The sequence below is a fragment of the Aspergillus chevalieri genome, chromosome 1, assembly GCF_016861735.1.
Source record: "Aspergillus chevalieri M1 DNA, chromosome 1, nearly complete sequence".
NCBI lineage: Eukaryota > Fungi > Ascomycota > Eurotiomycetes > Eurotiales > Aspergillaceae > Aspergillus > Aspergillus chevalieri.
The window spans coordinates 82,512-101,174 of record NC_057362.1 but is presented as its reverse complement, the minus strand read 5'-3'; the positions used below and the strand labels follow the sequence as shown (position 1 = coordinate 101,174).

Here is an 18,663-nt window from a genome sequence, read left to right as displayed (position 1 = left end):
GGGCAATCATGCAATGGCATTCATTGATTGCTGCATTACTCCACTCGGCGTCCCACGAGATCGTGTCCAACTTCTACCATTCAGGATGAGCCGGGCCTGCGTTGCGCCACGGTCCGCGTCACAGCGCTGGTTTATTTTTGGTGCATCCTGCAGCAGAGAAGGCTTTTCTTTACCAGAATACATGCGTACAGAGTACTCCGAGTTCCAAAGTACAGAGTACAGTAAAGAGTGCTAGGCCGGAGGATCGTCCTCTCCGTACATAGCGTTAAACCTTGCAAAGGAGGAGAAACGAAAGAAGGGGAATCGGAATGCTTCTGCTATTATTCGAGGCGTGCCTTCCGGAACCTCCTCGGGTAATGATATTCGACTCGCCTCTCCACTGAGACCGGAGGGAACGACGTATCAGAGACCACAGCCATAAAAAGCACAAGTAGAGAGTACCGTCGGGTCGGAGTCTTTCAGGGAGTCCCGTTACCAGAATACGAGGATTTCTTTTTTAGGCCCTCAGCATCTGCGTGTGTGTCTGTCTGTGCCTGAACTTCCTCCTCGTTACTACCTCCTCTTCTACCTGACTACTTGTCTCAGAGGATCATACCCTCGTTTAATCTGTCTCTCCCCATATTGCCACCCCCATATTCATCGTCGCGATCGTTTTAACGCTAAAAAGGCGTCCCAAGCAGCCTTTTTCCAGTTATCATTTTGGTCGGCTTCCTCACAGACACGCTAAGGCTAAAAAAGATAAAAAAAGAAGGCAACATTCTTTCGCGCAGACGATGCTCCACAGGTAAACAACGGGCTTTTTTTTCGTCGCTCTTTATTACTATTGGATTGGCTTGGCTGCATAGCGCTCTGTCGCTGCGGATACTGCATTTTATTATTATTCTGACCTCTCTAACCAACCACCTAACCTACTACTTACTCTACCGCCCTCTCCCCGCCAATTTCCCAATTTCTCTCGTTGGTTTTTTATTTTATTTTTATTTCTTCTTGATCCAGATTTGAAGATCTGGGTCTCCATCCTCCCACCATCTCAAAATGGGTACACAGTTCCCCTTTAGGAACTCCCATTCTCCTCAGGAGAGCCAGAGCAGCAGTGGCTACTCCCCGGCAACAACGCCCTATAGGGTGAGTATCCAGCCTTAACGATCATTTGAGCATGCTGTTGTGAATTGTTCTCTAACGCGTTGTCTTTCGACCTATCCAGCAAAGCGGCCTTGAAGAGACTGACCAGGAGCTGTCGCTGTTGCGCGGTCAACCCAGCCCGCAACCCAGTCCCTTTGGCGCTCCCTTCGATAACAATTATTCCACCGACTCGCTTCGTCGATACACTCTGCATGACCCTGGTGTGACCGTGTTCCCCAATGTGCCGCCCTACGAGAGTCAGCCAGACTACGTGACCAGTCCCTACGGCACTCCGGCGTCGGAAGGGGGGACGACTTCATCCGATGCGTGGAAGCGAAGACAAGGTCCAGGAACGGGACTTTCGCGTCGCTATGGTACAAGAAAAATTAAGCTGGTGCAGGGCTCCGTTCTGAGTGTCGACTATCCCGTTCCGAGCGCCATCCAAAATGCTATCCAACCGGAGTACCGGGAGTCGGAGGAGGCTTTCACAGAAGAATTCACCCACATGCGATGTGAGTTGATGACACGAATGCTGAACCTGAGATTGTACGAGGGGAGGAGCTAATCACAGCGTCAAAACCAGACACCGCGGCCACTTGCGATCCTGACGAATTCACCCTGCGGAATGGATACAACTTACGCCCGGCCATGTACAACCGACACACGGAACTTCTGATTGCCATCACCTATTATAACGAAGATAAAGTCTTGACGGCACGAACCCTGCATGGTGTCATGCAAAATGTCCGCGATATCGTCAACCTGAAGAAGTCGGAATTCTGGAACAAGGGAGGCCCTGCGTGGCAGAAGATTGTGGTCAGCTTGGTTTTTGATGGAATCGACCCTTGCGACAAAAACACATTGGATGTCCTGGCGACGATCGGTATCTATCAGGATGGAGTGATGAAGCGAGATGTTGACGGCCGAGAAACCGTCGCTCACATTGTCAGTTCATAACCACAAGTTCCTGCCCCTTCAAGTCCCGTGTCATGAGAGCTAACACGCATACAGTTCGAGTACACCACCCAACTTTCCGTTACCTCCAACCAGCAATTGGTCCGACCGCACAGAGATGATCCCAACACGTTGCCCCCGGTCCAGATGCTTTTCTGTCTCAAACAGAAGAACAGCAAAAAGATCAACTCCCACCGATGGCTGTTCAACGGCTTCAGTCGAATCCTCAATCCGGAGGTTGTGATTTTGATCGACGCAGGAACAAAGCCAGGTCGCAAATCGCTGCTGGCACTGTGGGAAGCCTTCTACAACGACCGCAACCTCGGAGGCGCTTGTGGAGAAATCCATGCCATGTTGGGTGAAGGATGGCGCAACTTGCTGAACCCACTTGTTGCTGCGCAAAATTTTGAATATAAGATCTCCAATATTCTGGATAAACCTTTGGAAAGTGCTTTTGGATATGTCAGTGTGTTGCCGGGTGCATTCTCAGCGTACCGGTACCGTGCGATCATGGGCCGCCCGCTGGAACAGTACTTCCATGGTGACCATACACTTTCCAGGAAGCTCGGCAAGAAGGGTATTGAAGGAATGAATATCTTTAAGAAGAACATGTTCTTGGCTGAGGATCGTATTCTTTGCTTTGAACTGGTGGCCAAGGCTGGGTTCAAATGGCATCTTTCCTATGTGAAGGCATCCAAAGGTGAAACCGATGTGCCTGAAGGAACAGCCGAGTTTATCAGTCAACGGCGAAGATGGCTGAACGGATCTTTCGCTGCCGGTCTGTACGCCATGATGCATTTCGGGCGTATCTACCAAAGTAGCCACAACTTCCTTCGGATGTTCTTCTTGCACATTCAGATGCTTTACAACTTCGCGCAGTTGATCATGACTTGGTTCTCCCTTGGTATGTCTTAAGAGCCTGTGTCCTGAAACAGATATTTGGTTACTGACAAGCACAGCGTCCTACTGGCTTACCAGTTCCGTCATTATCGACCTGGTGGGAACGCCTAGTTCGACCAACAAGTACAAGGGATGGCCGTTCGGTAATGAGGCGACCCCAATTGTGAACAACATTCTCAAATATGGTTATCTATTCTGTCTCATGCTTCAGTTTATTCTGGCTCTTGGAAACCGACCCAAGGGGTATGTCTTCTTTTTCATCGCCCGCGATTTTCCAATGACTAATCCTCATTCGTTGATAGTGCGCGACTCCCGTATACGCTGTCGTTCCTGTACTTCTCGCTGGTTCAGTTCTACGTCCTCATCTGCTCGTTCTACCTGGTCGCAAATGCTTTCAGTGGTGGCACGTTGGATTTCAACATGTCAGATGGCGTGGGTGCATTCCTGTCATCGTTCTTCAGTTCTCAAGGTCCGGGTATTGTGTTGATTGCATTGGTGTCAACGTACGGTATTTACGTGGTGTCTAGTCTGCTGTACATGGACCCGTGGCACATCTTGACCAGTTCGTGGGCGTACTTCTTCGGAATGACGACTTCGATCAACATCCTGATGGTATATGCGTTCTGTAACTGGCACGACGTCTCGTGGGGTACCAAGGGATCAGACAAGGCAGATGCGCTACCCTCGGCACAAACACAAAAGGACGGGTTGAAATCGAATTTCATTGAAGAACTGGATAAACCGCAGGCGGACATTGATAGCCAGTTCGAATCTACGGTGAAGCGTGCGCTGGCGCCGTTTGAAGAGCCTGAGGAGGAGTACGAGAAGTCCATGGATGATTCGTACCGGAACTTCCGAACCAACTTGCTCTTGCTGTGGATCTTCAGTAATCTGATTTTGTCGTTGCTGATTACGGCAGAGAGCATCTCTCGGATGTGTCTGACGGTGAGTTTCCTTCCCTATCGCTCTTCTTTTGCGGATGATACTGACTTCACTAGAATACCTCCACGACGCGGACATCGTGGTTCTTCCAGATCATTCTGTGGTCCACGGCAGCACTGTGCTTCTTCCGCTTCTTCGGATCCTTGTGGTTCCTAGGCCGGTCGGGCATTCTCTGTTGCGTGAACAGACGTTAATGTGTGAATGTTTTCTTACCTTCTATATCTTCTTGGAAACTCTTTTTTTTTTTTTTTTCTCATGAAATCTGTTATAATTACTTCTTTTCTTGGTCTTTTCTTATGGCGATGAATATTGGTGTAGGATAGGGATCCAGCGCATTTGCTCTTTGTGCTATAGGTGTTTCTCTGTCATCATACTGCTATGTACTACTTGGTAACCTACTTGGTGGATTTGTTATTTCTTGGTCTTACTTGATAGATTCGGCTGCAGATGATAATCCTGGTCCAATGCGATATTATATTCCCGACCCATTGATCCGTCCCTTGTAGAAATACCGCCGAGAGCGTGCTATTACCAATCAAAAAGCGTTTGCTATGCTTCCGGCTTCCAAAAGGGGAACTGGTTCCTAGTCAACTTAAGCTCAACATATCCTCAATATGTACCCACTAAATACATCGTTCCTTGGTATATATGACCAAATCAGATGGAGTATATAACATTGCGTCACGTATATCCCTGGTACAGGGTACAGGAATATATATCTCCATTCCAACATCAGCAGTTACAAAAATATATACCACTAGAAGACTACCCACTGCAACATCCGCAACGGAGTGGCAGGTGGGAAAAGATAGCCCATACGAAGCAATCAAGACAACCATCGTGTTAGAGACTCCAACCAACCCGGGCCATGCAATGCGATGCACGGTCATAAGATGTTCTCCACCGGGCACGAACATGGGCACGATACTTATATGCAGGGTGTATACCCTATCAGGTACCCTGTCAAATATAACAACATATTATTCATTGGTGATGGTATAGAACGGTTGAGGGGAAGGATAAGGAATTTCATCCATGCTTTCTTGCTGGATGTTTGTTTCGAGGTTGATAGAAGCGATCATGGAGAGATCAAGGTTATAAACGTCACCGCTTCTTGTCTTCAATTCCCTCATCCTCTAGTATCTACACTGTAATCGTACTTGTACTACATGATATTCCTTCTATTTCCGTCACCATGATTGCGCCTACGAACCAGGTGCCTGCGTCAGAATCAGCCATTCCTGTGTCCCAGTGTTTCCCGACTATTTCAGAGGAATCGCTCAAGGAAAACGTAATCATCATTGTCGGTACGTGTGTAGAAACACCCGCACCTACCGTGGCGTCGATGTCGACCGATCCATTCTGCTTTTCTCCTGCACGGCTGGATTCAAAGAAACCTCAGGCCTCTCCCTTTATCAAGTCGCTAAACACGGCGTCAGGGCCTCATGCGTTCCCTACGGCCGTATATCTTGGCCCAGACCGGCATAATCTGCGCATCAACACCATTTGTCCGTGGATGACCCAGACGCGCATCACCGTTGGCAAGAACCTGGGGAATCGCTGGGCGGAGGAGGGTTTGCCTATCAGCACGCCGTTGGATGGCGCCAAGGTCGCTGCGGGAGTCCTGACCGACGACTCTCTTCATGGTACGTCCATGTACGTGGCTGGAGGTCGTGCTTGGGAGATTGAAGGGAGTAGCCATCACGGACGTTGACGTTGGGTCAAGAGGTCCTCAAGCATGCTTGGGTTAAGTTGATTCTTCGGTGTACTTGATTGTTGGTGATATTCTGTCATGTATTGGATGTCCGAGTTATTGTGAAGACATGGCCTCCATGCCAGGTCCTCGGCAATGGTGCACATATTTCCTGTTTGGGAAATATCACGTGCCGTTGTGCAAACAAAACAAACACGGAGAGACAAGGCCAACAGTATGCACTTGCTGCTCTTTGATCTGTACAGATACTACCGGCCTAGTCAATGTTATCCTCTGCTCCTGCAATCGAATTCGGTCAATGCCACCAGAATCTAGCTCCTCCGACGTGACAAGCCCGACCGACGATGATTGGCATGGAATCGATGACAAAATAGAACGGCGAAGGCGACAGAACCGAGTGAATCAACGCGCATGGCGTAAGTACATACAGCCCCGATCGTGGTTTAATACAGCTGCTGAACTATGCGTGTATCGATGCAGGGCTCAGACATAAGCAACATCCGCAACGTGATGGACTGCCATCACGGTCTCCCTCGGCCAACGAACCCTCCGCATTGATCCCCTTTGTGCCACCGAACCATACCCACGACGGGTCATCCTGCTCAAGACCGGAATGCTTCTTGATCAGTTCCGAGACCGAGATGTTGCTTGAGAGGTTTGAATCTACCGCCTATACGAGCTATATCCTCGGGTCGCCCCAGGCGGATCACCTCTTGACCTTGGTGAGGGGAAACATTTTTCGCGCTCTCTTCCATAATCTCTCCGTGCTGGGGTTATCCAAAGAATGGATGAATGAGGATGCGCTCTCGCCACTCGCTTCAGACTCCCAATCCCACCTTGTCCGTCATCTCGCAATGCTGCCGGTTTCCCTTCAGCCCACCGTTCTGCAACGAAGCGTCGAACACCATCCGTGGCTAGACCTGTTCCCCTTACCTCGAATGCGGGATAACATGATCGAACTAGGAGACGCTCTGGATGAATACCAACTGTGTGAAGATCTCATGGGATTCTGGAACACGCACCAGAATGATTCTATGCTGGTCGTTTGGGGAGATCCCTGGGACCCGCGGAATTGGGAAGTCACTGAGCAGTTCCTGCGAAAATGGAGCTGGCTGATTAAAGGATGCCCAGAGTTGATTTGGTCTACGAACTACTGGCGTCATCAACGTGGGGAGAAGAGGATTGCTTACAGGGGTTACGAATGATCACCGGCGGTGTACGAACTACTAGTTTCCCATTTGACCTAGACTGGTTGGGATGGTGGCTTAATGAGCCATTCTTAATGACACGATGTCTTGCGCTTGCCAAGACTCGCCCACATGGCTTACCCATGCTCCGATCCGGAGAGCATGGAAGTGTGTCGAAGAACACACCGCTTTCTGTCGACAGTCGCTGCCAAGAGTGGCCCACACGGCAAATAAGCAACCGCTACGCGATTGGCAGCGCTGCTAAGTCCTTTTTGGGTTATGTGTGGGTCCTGTAGTGTGGATCGCAAATCGCCCACAGATCAAGATTGGTTTTCATGCTGTACTATACAGGGCAGCAATGAATATTTTGCAGGGTCGATTTCTAATGTTGCTGTCGCCTTTGGACTGCGGATGACACTTGGTCGGAGCTAACGAGGTTATGTCCGGGTCCCTTCGTTCACATCACTGCGGCAAGATTTGAGCACGAGTGCATAGCAAAAAGAATAACTCTTGTCGGGGGACCTGCAGAAGTGTACAAAACTCACCCTGCTTCACTATCTACGACTTTTATCCTGGGTTTCTTCCAATTCAATGCTTTATTTCTCTGGTTATGTTAACTCTATACACCGGATCAGCAGAAATTCTCGTAGATATGGTCGCCATCTATGGAAGCTTCCTAATCAACGACATAGGCTTGGGATCTACGGAGTATTGCAATCGGATTACACCCAGTCCCACACGTCTGTACCATAGTCTATCCGAGGACCCCCCCCCCCCACAGTAGTGGAGAATGATCTCATATTCTTCATCTTTCTACGCCGGTGGTTGTACGGAATACCCACGGATTTGCTTCGGGATGCCGGTTTCACGAATAGACAAATCAATCAAATAACTTGACTCGATAATCCCGTGCTAACCGTGGTTCCATGATACCATAGTTAGATACCGTCTTTTCGCTGACAAATTTATAACCGGTTAACCCCATAGTTGCTGGTGTTAAATAGACATGTTTCCGGCACGATAGAGAAGCAATTGCTTTTGACTATCGACTTCACTTTGCCCTAGTCATATCAACAGACCTGCTATAATGTCTACCGAAACTGTCCTCATCACCGGTGCCTCCGGTTTCGTCGCCACACACGTTGTCGATTCCTTCCTCAAGGCTGGCTATGCTGTTCGTGGCACCGTCCGCTCTGAGGATACCGCTGAGAAGGTCCGTCGCACATTCCCCCAGTATGCGGACAAGCTCAGTTTCGCCATTGTTCCGGACATTGGTGCGCCCCATGCCTTCGATGAGGCCGCCAAGGGCGTTCGTGGTGTCATTCACACGGCCACTCCTTTCCAGATCGAGGTTGAGGACAATGAGCGCGATCTGCTCATCCCCGCTATTGAGGGTACCAACAACGTCCTCGACGCCGTTAAAAAGAACGCTCCCGAGGTGCAACGCATTGTCATCACTTCTTCCTTCGCTGCTATCATCGACTTGGGCAAGGGTACCCGTCCGGGCCATGTGTACTCCGAGGCCGACTGGAACCCTCTGACCTATGAAGTGGCTGCTAAAAAGGAAACTCCCGGTGCTGCTGCATACACTGCCGCTAAGACCCTTGCAGAGCGTGCGGCCTGGGACTTCGTCGAGCGGGAGAAGCCCTCGTTTGACGTGGTCACAATCTGCCCTCCCATGGTGTACGGCCCCAACATCAACGCTACCACCAACCTCGCCAAACTCAACACTTCCTCCGCCGACATTTACCGGTTGATGTCGCCCAACTCCAAGTCCACTGACCCCGTTCCGTCCAACGCTTTCTGGTCATGGGTTGATGTGCGCGATGTGGCTGAGGCTCACCTGAAGGCCTACCAGGTGTCTGAGGCTGGTGGTCAGCGCTTCTTCGTCACCGGCGGCAACTTCAGCTACCAGCAATTCGTTGACGTCCTGCGGGAGAAGATCCCTGAGATCAAGGATCGCGTGCCCGTTGGCACGCCCGGCTCGGGTTTCGGTGGTGTTGAGCTGTATGGCGTCGACAACTCCAAGTCCCAGAAGGTTTTGGGTCTTAAGTACCATGATCTCGAGCAGACTGTTGTTGACTCTGCGCGTGCCTTCCTCGAGCTGGAGAAGAGTGCGTAAAGGGAAGTGGAAGGAGCATGGCAACAAGACTTCTTGACTGAAGATACCACGCTATGCAGTTGTACATAATTTGCACATAGTTATCGCGTTAGTCTTGTGAATATGAATCTTTCATAACTTCAACAGTTTAGTTCAGCCAATTGCGACGGTTAAAACGAATGTCTTCGCGAGCGTGTCGTAGTAATAATTTTTATGGAGAATTAGCCCATTCGAGTGGCTGTTGCGTGTGGCGTTTCGATATCGACCATTGCTTGCGTTTCGACGACTCAGTGAACTCTCTGGACGAGGTTTACTACCATACGAGGTAGGAATTCGGCGCCTTGACTGCGCCACTCGGGAAGATTCCCATCTGACGCAAGGAGCTCCATCTGTTATCACATTAGTCCCAGTGGCTGGCAATTGGGCATCATTACTCACGTTAAATTGTAGGAGGATCATAACAACGACCTTCTTCAACTCTAAGAATACTACCCGGGATGCCATGCAAGTTCGTCTGCTGATATAAAATGCCAATAGACCTTGCTCCATATGCCTTCGTTCCTGCTGATCCGCAACCAGCCAGCGTTCCGGTCGAAAATTTTCCACGTCCTCCCCGTAAATGTCTTCATCAATCTTGAAAGAGTCAGGGTGCCATTCAATCACTGTTCCAACTGGAAGATCATGTCCAGCAATGGCAGTGTCGCTTCTGGACACTGATACTTCGATGCTAGATGTCGTAGGCTGACAGCGTATTGACTCTTTGAAAACGGCATCCAGGTAGCGCAATCTGCTCACTTCCTCCCATAGAGAAGACTCTGATAAGTTTTCATTGTAAAATGCCGTGTCAACTTCTTCAACCAGCCGGCCCATAGTCTCCGGATGTTGCAACAGTAAAGGGAAGGTTGAAACAAAGGCCGTCGAAATCGCCTTCAACCCGGCCGTCACAACCGATGAGTAGTCCTCGGATATCTCGTTCACTTCTTCGTTTTGTCCCTCGGGGTTAAAGCCGGGATGTGCCCAGGAATACTGTCGAGATGGTATGCATGAGAAAAGTTCCTGGCGTTCTCGTTTCAATCTCATGATAGGACTCCAAAGCATTAGATATTCTACCATTGATGGTGAAGGTCGTGTCCCAGCAACGCCTTTCGAACTCTTCCAAGGCATCTTTGTCAATACCCTGTGCACGAATTCCGACGCGAAGATTTGAAGAGGCCCTGTTATCTCTAGAATTCGATATCTCTGTAAGGCTGAGATAAGGTCACTGGCGGACTGATCGATAATTCCCTCATAGCGCAAGATATTGGTGTGTTGACAAGAAAGCTCATTTATGGAGCCTTTTCGCAATCCATTCGATATACAAATGCTAGATACGGCTTGGCCACGCTCAGATATTAAAGGAAAATCGTGAATTGACTATGTGTGCTAATCGTCAGTTCATGCCCCTGGTATTGCTTTTGAATTTGAATACCTTTTCCTGTTCTCTGCTGCCATAGAAGCGGACAATGGCCTCGGGTTCAGAGATACTGACCACAGTCGGCCCTATGCGAACCACCTGGCCGTGCTTCTGGTGCAGTTTACGTAGCCGGCGGCTATAATCGGGCGACCGATGGGCATACCCTCGCCAGAGGTCTGAAACACAGGCATAAACCGGGCCCGAGATCGGCCATAAGCGGCTATAGTTGTAGAAAATGCGAATAGACAAAATCAGGAGCACAACTGTCGCATACACAAGCATGATGGTGGTCAAAGGTACGCGAGACAGACATGGAGCTGGCTGTCCACTTTATGCAGTCCACTCGCATCAGTCAACCTTACGGGAAGTCCCGTAAGCTGCATGCGTATTCAAAAAGGCTCGCATTTTCGCTTGCTGTCAGGCCCCTTTTCTGCCAACCGCGATATCCCGACCCGAGAAATCGGGGGGACCCGGGGGAAACAGTTCAGTCTTTCGTTATTCGCGACAAATCCAGTCCACAGTACTCCATAGATTGCAGGGTCAGCCCATGTCTTCTCATGACTGGTCAATACAGTCAAGCTCCTGCTCATTGCTCGTGTTTTCTCCAGCCAGCAAGATGAATTGGCCCGCGACTGCTGTCACCCCCGCCTCCGCATGATATGCGGATACAGTAATTGCCAACGTGAGCTGTTTTCCTTGGCACAGCCGCAGAGAATGGCAGACCAAAGCATATTTATTGGGGAACAGGAACCAGGAATAATCAACGCTGGTCATCCACAATTGAGTACATAACAGAAATGGGGACCGGAAACGCTCCGATTCCCGCACTGATAAGAGGCACTGATTGGTGCGACCGCCTTCCAGTGACCCGGCCAGTCGTTATGGTCATGAAGCTCAAGTAACCGAGATCTTCAAAGACAAAGCGTTTTCTGGGTTGACTGGCGATTGTGGGAGGCACGGATTTTGTGGGGTAATCCTCCGTATTAGCAGCGGTCGAGGTTGTGCTGCTGTTCGATGAAGCCGGTAGAAAGCCGCTTATCTTGCAAATATCGACAGGGGATTATTATCAAGATCTGAGATTCTCGATTCATATCAGTATTGTTTCTTTTTTCATTTTTTTGTATCTCTGGAAGTCTCACAGTGGTTTAATTTGCTTAGTTATTGCTTGCCTTGTCCTCGTCACAACCTGCGAAATGCCTTCCTCCTGACGGTAGAATCTCTTATTATCGCAAAATGGCCCAGAGCAGACCTCGGAATCCATTATTACATCGACGCTCGCAGGCTCGACCAGGGGCGCGACGGTCGATGGTGGCGTATGTGCTTGCTCTTGGTGCAGAATGAGGACGGAAAGCTGACGAAAAATGAACAGATGCAATCGATGTCGTAACCGCAAGACTCGCTGTGCTGGAACCCCTCCACTGCCCTGTCCAGCTTGTGAGGAAGCAGGCCAGGTGTGTATGTATTCTGAAGCTGAAAAAAGAGTGTCTGTTCCGGAGAGGTGAGGTTGAAGTCGCGACGTGGTCCAAAAGGGAAACCGCAAGACAGAGGCTGACTTCAGCAGTTATTTGCGACAACTCCAATCTCAAGCACGCACGCCACGGCAAGGTATGCTTTAATCACATTTTCAGGAGTTCAATACCAATTAACTTTAGATGACAATCTCAATGCCAGCATTCTAACATCATCGTCTCTCCCTGGTTCAACGCAGCCCACACCCAGTACTAACAGCACCAATGTCGAACGGGACGACTGGTGGTATGATGGAACAGACAATCTATTCCTAAATCGATCAGGCGAGCACCGTACGCAGTATTTCCCACTCTTACTCATCCTGATGGCAGAGCTGATGGGCAGCAGATTTCGTGGGAGCATCGTCGGCCACCCACCTGGCCAAACGGTTGAATCCGTCGTCGACCAATCTTGCCTGGGATGTGCGTCCGCTTTACGACGACCCTTCGTCGCTGCGTCGTTCTGTGACTCGGGTACTGCCTCAGCTGCCACCGTACGATTTTGCTAAGCGTCTTTTCTGGGTTCAGTATGCTTACATTGGGACCATTTTCTCGTTAATTCACCCACAAGACTTTGAGGAGCGATTGAATACTGTCTACAATCAGCCCGCGGAATTTTCAAACAGAGAGTCCTGCTTAATGTACTGCCAGGTCTTGCTGGTCATTGCATTCGGGCTCATGTACTCGGTGAACCAGTGGTCTGGCGATGACGGCCCTCCGGGTTTCAAGTATTTCAAACATGCCCTGCGTTTTCTACCGGATATTCACGAGGAAGGCTCGATTTTCTTCGTGGACGTGCTGTGTTATGTTGCCTACTACATGCAGAATCTCAATCGACGTGATGCTGCATTTCTTTATGTAGGTGACCGACTGAGGCGGCTTGAAATGGATGGAGACTGACGAAAGCAAACCAGATCGGTCTTGCCTTACGGATGGCTATCTCGCTGGGCCTTCACCAGGAGGTTTCTGACCAAACTATCAGTCAAAATGAACGAGATCGCCGTCGACGGGCGTGGTGGTCGGTCTACAGCTTGGATCGGTATGCTCACAATGATCGCCGAAAATTTTGTGACGCTAACTGACTCGGATAGAATGCTCTCTGTCAAGTCGGGAAATCCAATTACAATCCATGACGAGGACATTGGAACTGCATGGCCACCTGTGGTACGCCTCTCCGGGGACACTACAATGTCTCTTGCTGACTTCGAACAGGAAGCGCCTGTAGATGTTCCTTGGCCGTCAGTCGTGCTTATGCATTATACCAAACTGTCAAGAATCCTAGGTAGAATCGGAGAAGGTAAGGCCACACCGGCTTTGGAACCTGGCGCATGCTAAGACGTGAGCAGAGATCTATCGCAAGAAACCTCGATCTGGATCAAATTTATTGGCATCTGTACAGAGCATCACGAATGCTCTATCCGACTGGCTGCGACACGTGCCGGACCAACTTCGTATTGACTTCTCTAACCTTGATGGCCCTATTAGTCGCGAATGCGTGTCAATCAGTTTGCACTTTTACTCGTGTATCAATATGACAGCAAGGCCGCTGGTGTTCTATGTCATACAACGTCGACTGGATACAGAGGCCCGAGAGTTTGCAACAGAAGATTGGAAAGACGGACTATCTCAAAATTCTGCTGCAGTGATCGATAGTTGTATAAGAGCCGCTCGCGCTACCACCCTAATCATGGATGCTGCTGCAAAGCAGAATTTGATCGGTATGTTGCTCCGTGGTTCATTCCCAATTGATATTGGCTGACTTTGACAGCGACATATGGATATCTGGATGGTGAGTACGCGTTTTCCGCCGCCCTTCTGCTGGTTATGGTCAACGCAGCCTTCCCACACAATGAAACCAATTCTCGGGCAATGGAAATGGCATTGGATCTTCTACGTGGAATGGCTGACCGTGGCAACACCTATCTCCGTTCCCGACATTCCTTACTCCTGGAACTTCAGTCCGCCATGGGACCCAAGGCATCCAAACGAGGGGAGCCAGCCATGGCCGCACCTGCCACGCCCAGCAGCTCCCAGCCACAGAGTCCTCCTGTCGCGCCAATTGAGGAGAGTTCGATTGTTACGCCAATGGAATGGCCATTGGAGCAGGATATACCTTCCATTCATGATATTTCGTTTAATTTCGATATCAACGATGACCCGGGGTTATGGGACGAGGTCCTTGGTCAAATAGACATTGATATGGACACGGACTGGATTGAGAATACTTTACGACGGTAGCACCCCTAGATTAGCGTACATGATTGTTGGCTGTCGTGTACATATATCGCACTATATAAAAAATGCTCACTGCTTGAATAAATTGGACATTCATATTCTATCAACATAGTCCGTGTATCCTCGGTCCTTCTTATCGATTTACCCCTCTATCGACGCTTGTCTTATCATCGGCCCGGAGCTCCCGATGCTCCCGACCATCGGCCCGGCAGGTGAGCTACGAGGGGGGAAGAGCGATTGCGAGGAAGGGTGAGAGAGCACGACGAGAGGGTCTGAGTGCCGGTAATTTCGGGACGCTGGAGGCAACAGGCGTATCGGAACGAGTCCAATGATTATGTCGGAGTTGGGGTTATCAGGAGGTTCTTCCGGGGTTATTGTTTCCTCCCCAGAAGTGACGTACCTATATTAACTCGGCGCCCCTCGTCTTGTTCCTCTTCCCTTTTTCTTCTCTTCCCCAGGTTTCCCCATAGACAAAACAACGATGGCCGAACCAGGGAAAATCACTATCTCCATCGATCGCGGTGGTACCTTTACCGACGTCCACGCGATTGTCCCTGGTCGTCCGGACATTATCTTGAAGCTGCTCTCCGTCGACCCCGGCCACTATCAGGATGCCCCGACGGAAGGTGTTCGCCAGATTCTCGAATTGGTGACCGGCAGACCTCATCCCCGTGGCAAGCCGTTGGAGCTGGATAACATTGGTTGTCTGCGCATGGGAACGACTGTCGCGACAAATGCCCTGCTCGAACGCAAAGGAGCCCGCTCTGTGCTCTTCACCACCAAGGGCTTCCGGGATCTGCTGAAAATCGGTGATCAATCGCGTCCGAATATCTTCGACTTGTCGATGGCTAGACCAGGTGTGCTTCCTGAGGGTGTAGTCGAGGTCGACGAGCGTGTGGTTCCCTGCCATCCATCCGCCGATAAGGACTGCTTCACGAATGCCCGCGTCGTCCAGGGTGTCACGGGAGACAAATTCCGCGTGGTGCAGGAGTTGGATCTTGACCATGTCAAGAGCGAACTGGAGCGGTTGAAGAGGGAGGGATACCAGTCTCTTTCTGTGGCTTTGGTCCATTCGTATGCATACCCCGAACATGAGCGCCGGATAGGAGAGTTAGCCGAGAGCATGGGATTCTCCGTCACCTTGTCCTCCAAGTTGCAACCCATGATCAAGGTTGTTCCTCGAGGCATGTCTGCCGCCGCCGATGCGTACTTGACGCCCGTTATCAAAACCTACATCGATTCCATTTCGTCCAGTTTCGAAGGGGGCCTGGAAAACCAGCGACAATGCAGATTCGAGTTCATGCAGTCCGACGGTGGACTGGTCGACTTCCGCAGATTTAGTGGCCTCAAGGCCATTTTGTCGGGACCAGCTGCCGGTGTCGTGGGATTTGCTGCCACCAGTTATGACCAGACAGAGAAGACTCCAGTCATTGGATTTGATATGGGAGGGACGTCTACGGATGTGTCGAGATTTGACGGCAACCTTGAGCACGTGTTTGGCTCCAAGGTCGCCGGAGTCCTCATACAATCGCCCCAGCTTGACATTAACACAGTGGCTGCTGGTGGAGGTTCGATTCTGACATGGCGTAACGGCCTGTTCTATGTCGGTCCCGAGTCCGCGAGTGCCCATCCTGGACCAGCATGCTATCGCAAAGGAGGTCCGTTGACCGTGACCGATGCCAACCTCTTCCTTGGCCGACTGCTGCCCGAATATTTCCCTCACATTTTTGGACCCAGCGAAGACCTGCCGCTCGATACCGAAGTAACCGCCAAGCTGTTCAACGAACTGACACAGAAGATCAACACTGAGCGACGGGAGAAGAACATGTCCGAGTATAGCCCGGAGGAGGTTGCGCAAGGATTCTTGGAGGTGGCCGACGAGTCGATGGCTCGACCGATTCGCAACCTCACACAAGCTCGCGGCTTCGAAACGGCGTCACATCATTTGGCTTGTTTTGGAGGCGCTGGTGGTCAGCACGCATGCACCGTGGCTGCATCTCTGGGTATCTCTCGCATCATCATTCACAAGTATTCGTCTGTCTTGTCTGCGTACGGTCTGGCTCTGGCCGAGGTGGTCAAGGAGTCGCAGGAGCCAGTTTCTACAGACTACCTGTCGTCGAAACCAAGCTTGCAGAAACAGTTCGAAGACATCTCTAAGGCGGCCACCGAGGATATGAAGAGTCAGGGATTCGCAGAGGATCAGGTCCGACACGAATTGTACCTCAACATGCGATACGAAGGGTCGGACACCAGTCTAATGATTCTGAAGCCCGAGGACGAGTCTTCCGACTTCCTGGAGCAGTTCCGCACTCGCCATCGTCGCGAATTCAATTTCAACTCAGAGCGTCCTGTGCTAGTCGACGATATTCGTGTGCGGACGACTGCTGCTTCCAAGGTCCGAACGGAGAAGAGCCCGCTGGTACAGCTGAAAGAAGCTAATATCCAGGATGTGACTGGTGCACCGGACAACACCACAAAGGCATACTTCGACGGCCACGGCCGAATCGACACTCCTGTTTACCTCCTCGACAAGTTGGACAAGAACGCACGAGTACACGGCCCTGCAGTTATTATCGACAAGACACAAACGATCGTTGTGGTACCCGGTGCTGTCGCCAATATCCTCGAGACATGCATCGTGATCGATCTGAAAGAGACCGACAAGGGCTCTGTGGATGCCGGTAGCATGACCTCCCAGATCGATCCGATCCGTCTTAGTATCTTCGGACACCGATTCATGTCTATTGCTGAGCAGATGGGTCGCACGTTGCAGAAGACTTCTGTGTCGACCAACATCAAGGAGCGACTTGATTTCTCCTGCGCCCTGTTCTCGCCAGACGGTGGCCTCGTGGCGAACGCGCCTCATGTTCCTGTGCATCTGGGATCTATGCAGTTTGCCGTTCGCTTCCAGCACCAGAAGTGGCTAGGTAACTTGAAGGACGGTGATGTCTTGGTTGCCAATCACCCAAGCAGTGGCGGTACTCACTTGCCTGATATTACCGTAAGTCGAATCCTCCCTTTCTTAATTGACCAGGAGTTGACGTGTGCAGGTTATTACACCGGTCTTCGATCGCCCCGGGGGCAGCGAGATCATGTTCTACGTGGCCTCCCGTGGTCACCACGCAGATATAGGCGGTATTCTCCCCGGTTCGATGCCACCCAAGTCGACCGAGCTCTGGCAAGAAGGAGCAGCCATCGAAGGCGACAAGGTCGTCAGTAACGGGGTATTCGATGAAGAACGCATGGTGGAACTCCTGGTGCGCAAGCCAGCGCAGTACGAAGGCTGCTCCGGAGCGCGATGCCTGAGCGATAACATCTCCGATTTGAAAGCACAAATTGCGGCGAACACCCGTGGTATCTCTTTGATCCAGAGTCTGTTCACTGAGTACGGCGTGGAAACTGTGCAGAAGTACATGTACGCCATTCAAGCCACCGCTGAGACCGCCGTTCGGAATCTTCTCAAGGGCCTGCACGAGAAATTTGATGGAGGGCCATTGGAAGCAGTGGACTACATGGACGACGGCACGCCCATCCGTCTGAAGGTCACGATCAACAGGGAAGACGGATCTGCTGTGTTCGACTTCACTGGTACCGGTCCAGAAGTGTACGGAGGCTGGAACGCACCCATTGCTATCACTCACTCCGCCATTATCTACTGTCTCCGCTGCTTGATCAACGCAGACGTCCCGTTGAACCAAGGATGCCTGGCCCCTATCGACATCCACGTACCATCGCCCAGTATCCTCTCGCCAACGAAGTCAGCGGCCGTCGTTGGCGGAAACGTCGTGACCTCGCAGCGTATTACGGACGTGGTCTTGAAGGCATTCCGCGCCTGCGCCGCGTCGCAGGGATGCTGCAACAACCTGACCTTCGGCACCAACAAGCGCGTTGACCCAGACACCGGCAAGGAAATCCCTGGTTTCGGGTATTACGAGACTATCGCTGGAGGCAGCGGTGCCGGACCAACCTGGGACGGTGAGTCGGGTGTGCATGTGCACATGACCAACACGCGCATCACAGACCCCGAGATTCTCGAGAAGCGGTATCCCACGCTGCTTCGGCAGTTCACCCTCCGTGCTGGCTCGGGTGGTAAGGGCAAGCACCCCGGTGGTGATGGTGTGGTTCGGGAGATTGAATTCCTCGCACCGATGCAGGTCTCCATTCTGTCGGAGAGACGGGTACACCGGCCGTACGGATTGGAAGGGGGCGAGGATGCAGAGGCTGGGTTGAACCTGTGGGTGTCGAGGGATAGGGAAACGGGCGAGGAGCGACGGGTGAATATTGGAGGGAAGAATACGGTGCCTGTCCAGACACATGATCGGTTGGTGGTTATGTCGGCTGGAGGTGGTGGATGGGGAGAGGTGAAATAGTTGTTCATGTTTATAGTATTGGTTAAGTTAAATAATGTACATATTTGGCTACACAAGTTTCTATACAAACTTGAAATTTACGAACAAACGGATTCCTTCCTATGCTGCCACCATGACATAAACATAAAGCAAATAGACACGACCACATCTAGTCCCGCCAGACCGATTCCGAGGTAT

The 18,663-nt window shown here is 51.0% G+C and overlaps 7 protein-coding genes across 7 annotated transcripts; 6 read left to right on the top strand and 1 right to left on the bottom strand.

Annotated features, from left to right (window-relative positions):
- Positions 1–1,035: 1,035 nt before the first annotated feature.
- chsC (chitin synthase C) lies at positions 1,036–4,112 on the top strand (the record flags this gene model as incomplete). Its single annotated transcript, XM_043277964.1, has 7 exons — positions 1,036–1,125; positions 1,205–1,634; positions 1,706–2,067; positions 2,134–2,980; positions 3,036–3,219; positions 3,279–3,921; positions 3,975–4,112. 7 exons carry the CDS (start codon positions 1,036–1,038, stop codon positions 4,110–4,112), a joined length of 2,694 nt encoding a protein of 897 aa, XP_043131152.1.
- Positions 4,113–5,113: 1,001 nt separating this feature from the next.
- On the top strand, positions 5,114–5,632 carry ACHE_10031A (uncharacterized protein; the record flags this gene model as incomplete). The annotated part of the gene is made up of 1 exon (XM_043277853.1): positions 5,114–5,632. One exon carries the CDS (start codon positions 5,114–5,116, stop codon positions 5,630–5,632), a length of 519 nt encoding a protein of 172 aa, XP_043131151.1.
- Positions 5,633–5,930: 298 nt separating this feature from the next.
- ACHE_10030A (DUF3425 domain-containing protein) lies at positions 5,931–6,837 on the top strand (the record flags this gene model as incomplete). The annotated part of the gene is made up of 2 exons (XM_043277742.1): positions 5,931–6,048; positions 6,113–6,837. 2 exons carry the CDS (start codon positions 5,931–5,933, stop codon positions 6,835–6,837), a joined length of 843 nt encoding a protein of 280 aa, XP_043131150.1.
- Positions 6,838–7,906: 1,069 nt separating this feature from the next.
- On the top strand, positions 7,907–8,941 carry ACHE_10029A (SDR family oxidoreductase; the record flags this gene model as incomplete). The annotated part of the gene is made up of 1 exon (XM_043277630.1): positions 7,907–8,941. The coding sequence occupies one exon, from the start codon at positions 7,907–7,909 to the stop codon at positions 8,939–8,941; it is 1,035 nt and encodes a 344-aa protein (XP_043131149.1).
- A 266-nt stretch (positions 8,942–9,207) lies between these two features.
- On the bottom strand, positions 9,208–10,655 carry ACHE_10028S (putative cytochrome P450 monooxygenase; the record flags this gene model as incomplete). Its single annotated transcript, XM_043277519.1, has 3 exons — positions 9,208–9,309; positions 9,359–10,333; positions 10,389–10,655. 3 exons carry the CDS (start codon positions 10,653–10,655, stop codon positions 9,208–9,210), a joined length of 1,344 nt encoding a protein of 447 aa, XP_043131148.1.
- Positions 10,656–11,606: 951 nt separating this feature from the next.
- Positions 11,607–14,119, top strand: PUT3 (transcription factor domain-containing protein; the record flags this gene model as incomplete). The annotated part of the gene is made up of 10 exons (XM_043277408.1): positions 11,607–11,686; positions 11,743–11,871; positions 11,935–11,978; positions 12,026–12,175; positions 12,231–12,739; positions 12,796–12,920; positions 12,973–13,045; positions 13,094–13,178; positions 13,228–13,599; positions 13,650–14,119. The coding sequence occupies 10 exons, from the start codon at positions 11,607–11,609 to the stop codon at positions 14,117–14,119; spliced, it is 2,037 nt and encodes a 678-aa protein (XP_043131147.1).
- A 478-nt stretch (positions 14,120–14,597) lies between these two features.
- On the top strand, positions 14,598–18,486 carry ACHE_10026A (5-oxoprolinase; the record flags this gene model as incomplete). The annotated part of the gene is made up of 2 exons (XM_043277297.1): positions 14,598–17,117; positions 17,167–18,486. 2 exons carry the CDS (start codon positions 14,598–14,600, stop codon positions 18,484–18,486), a joined length of 3,840 nt encoding a protein of 1,279 aa, XP_043131146.1.
- Positions 18,487–18,663: the final 177 nt, after the last annotated feature.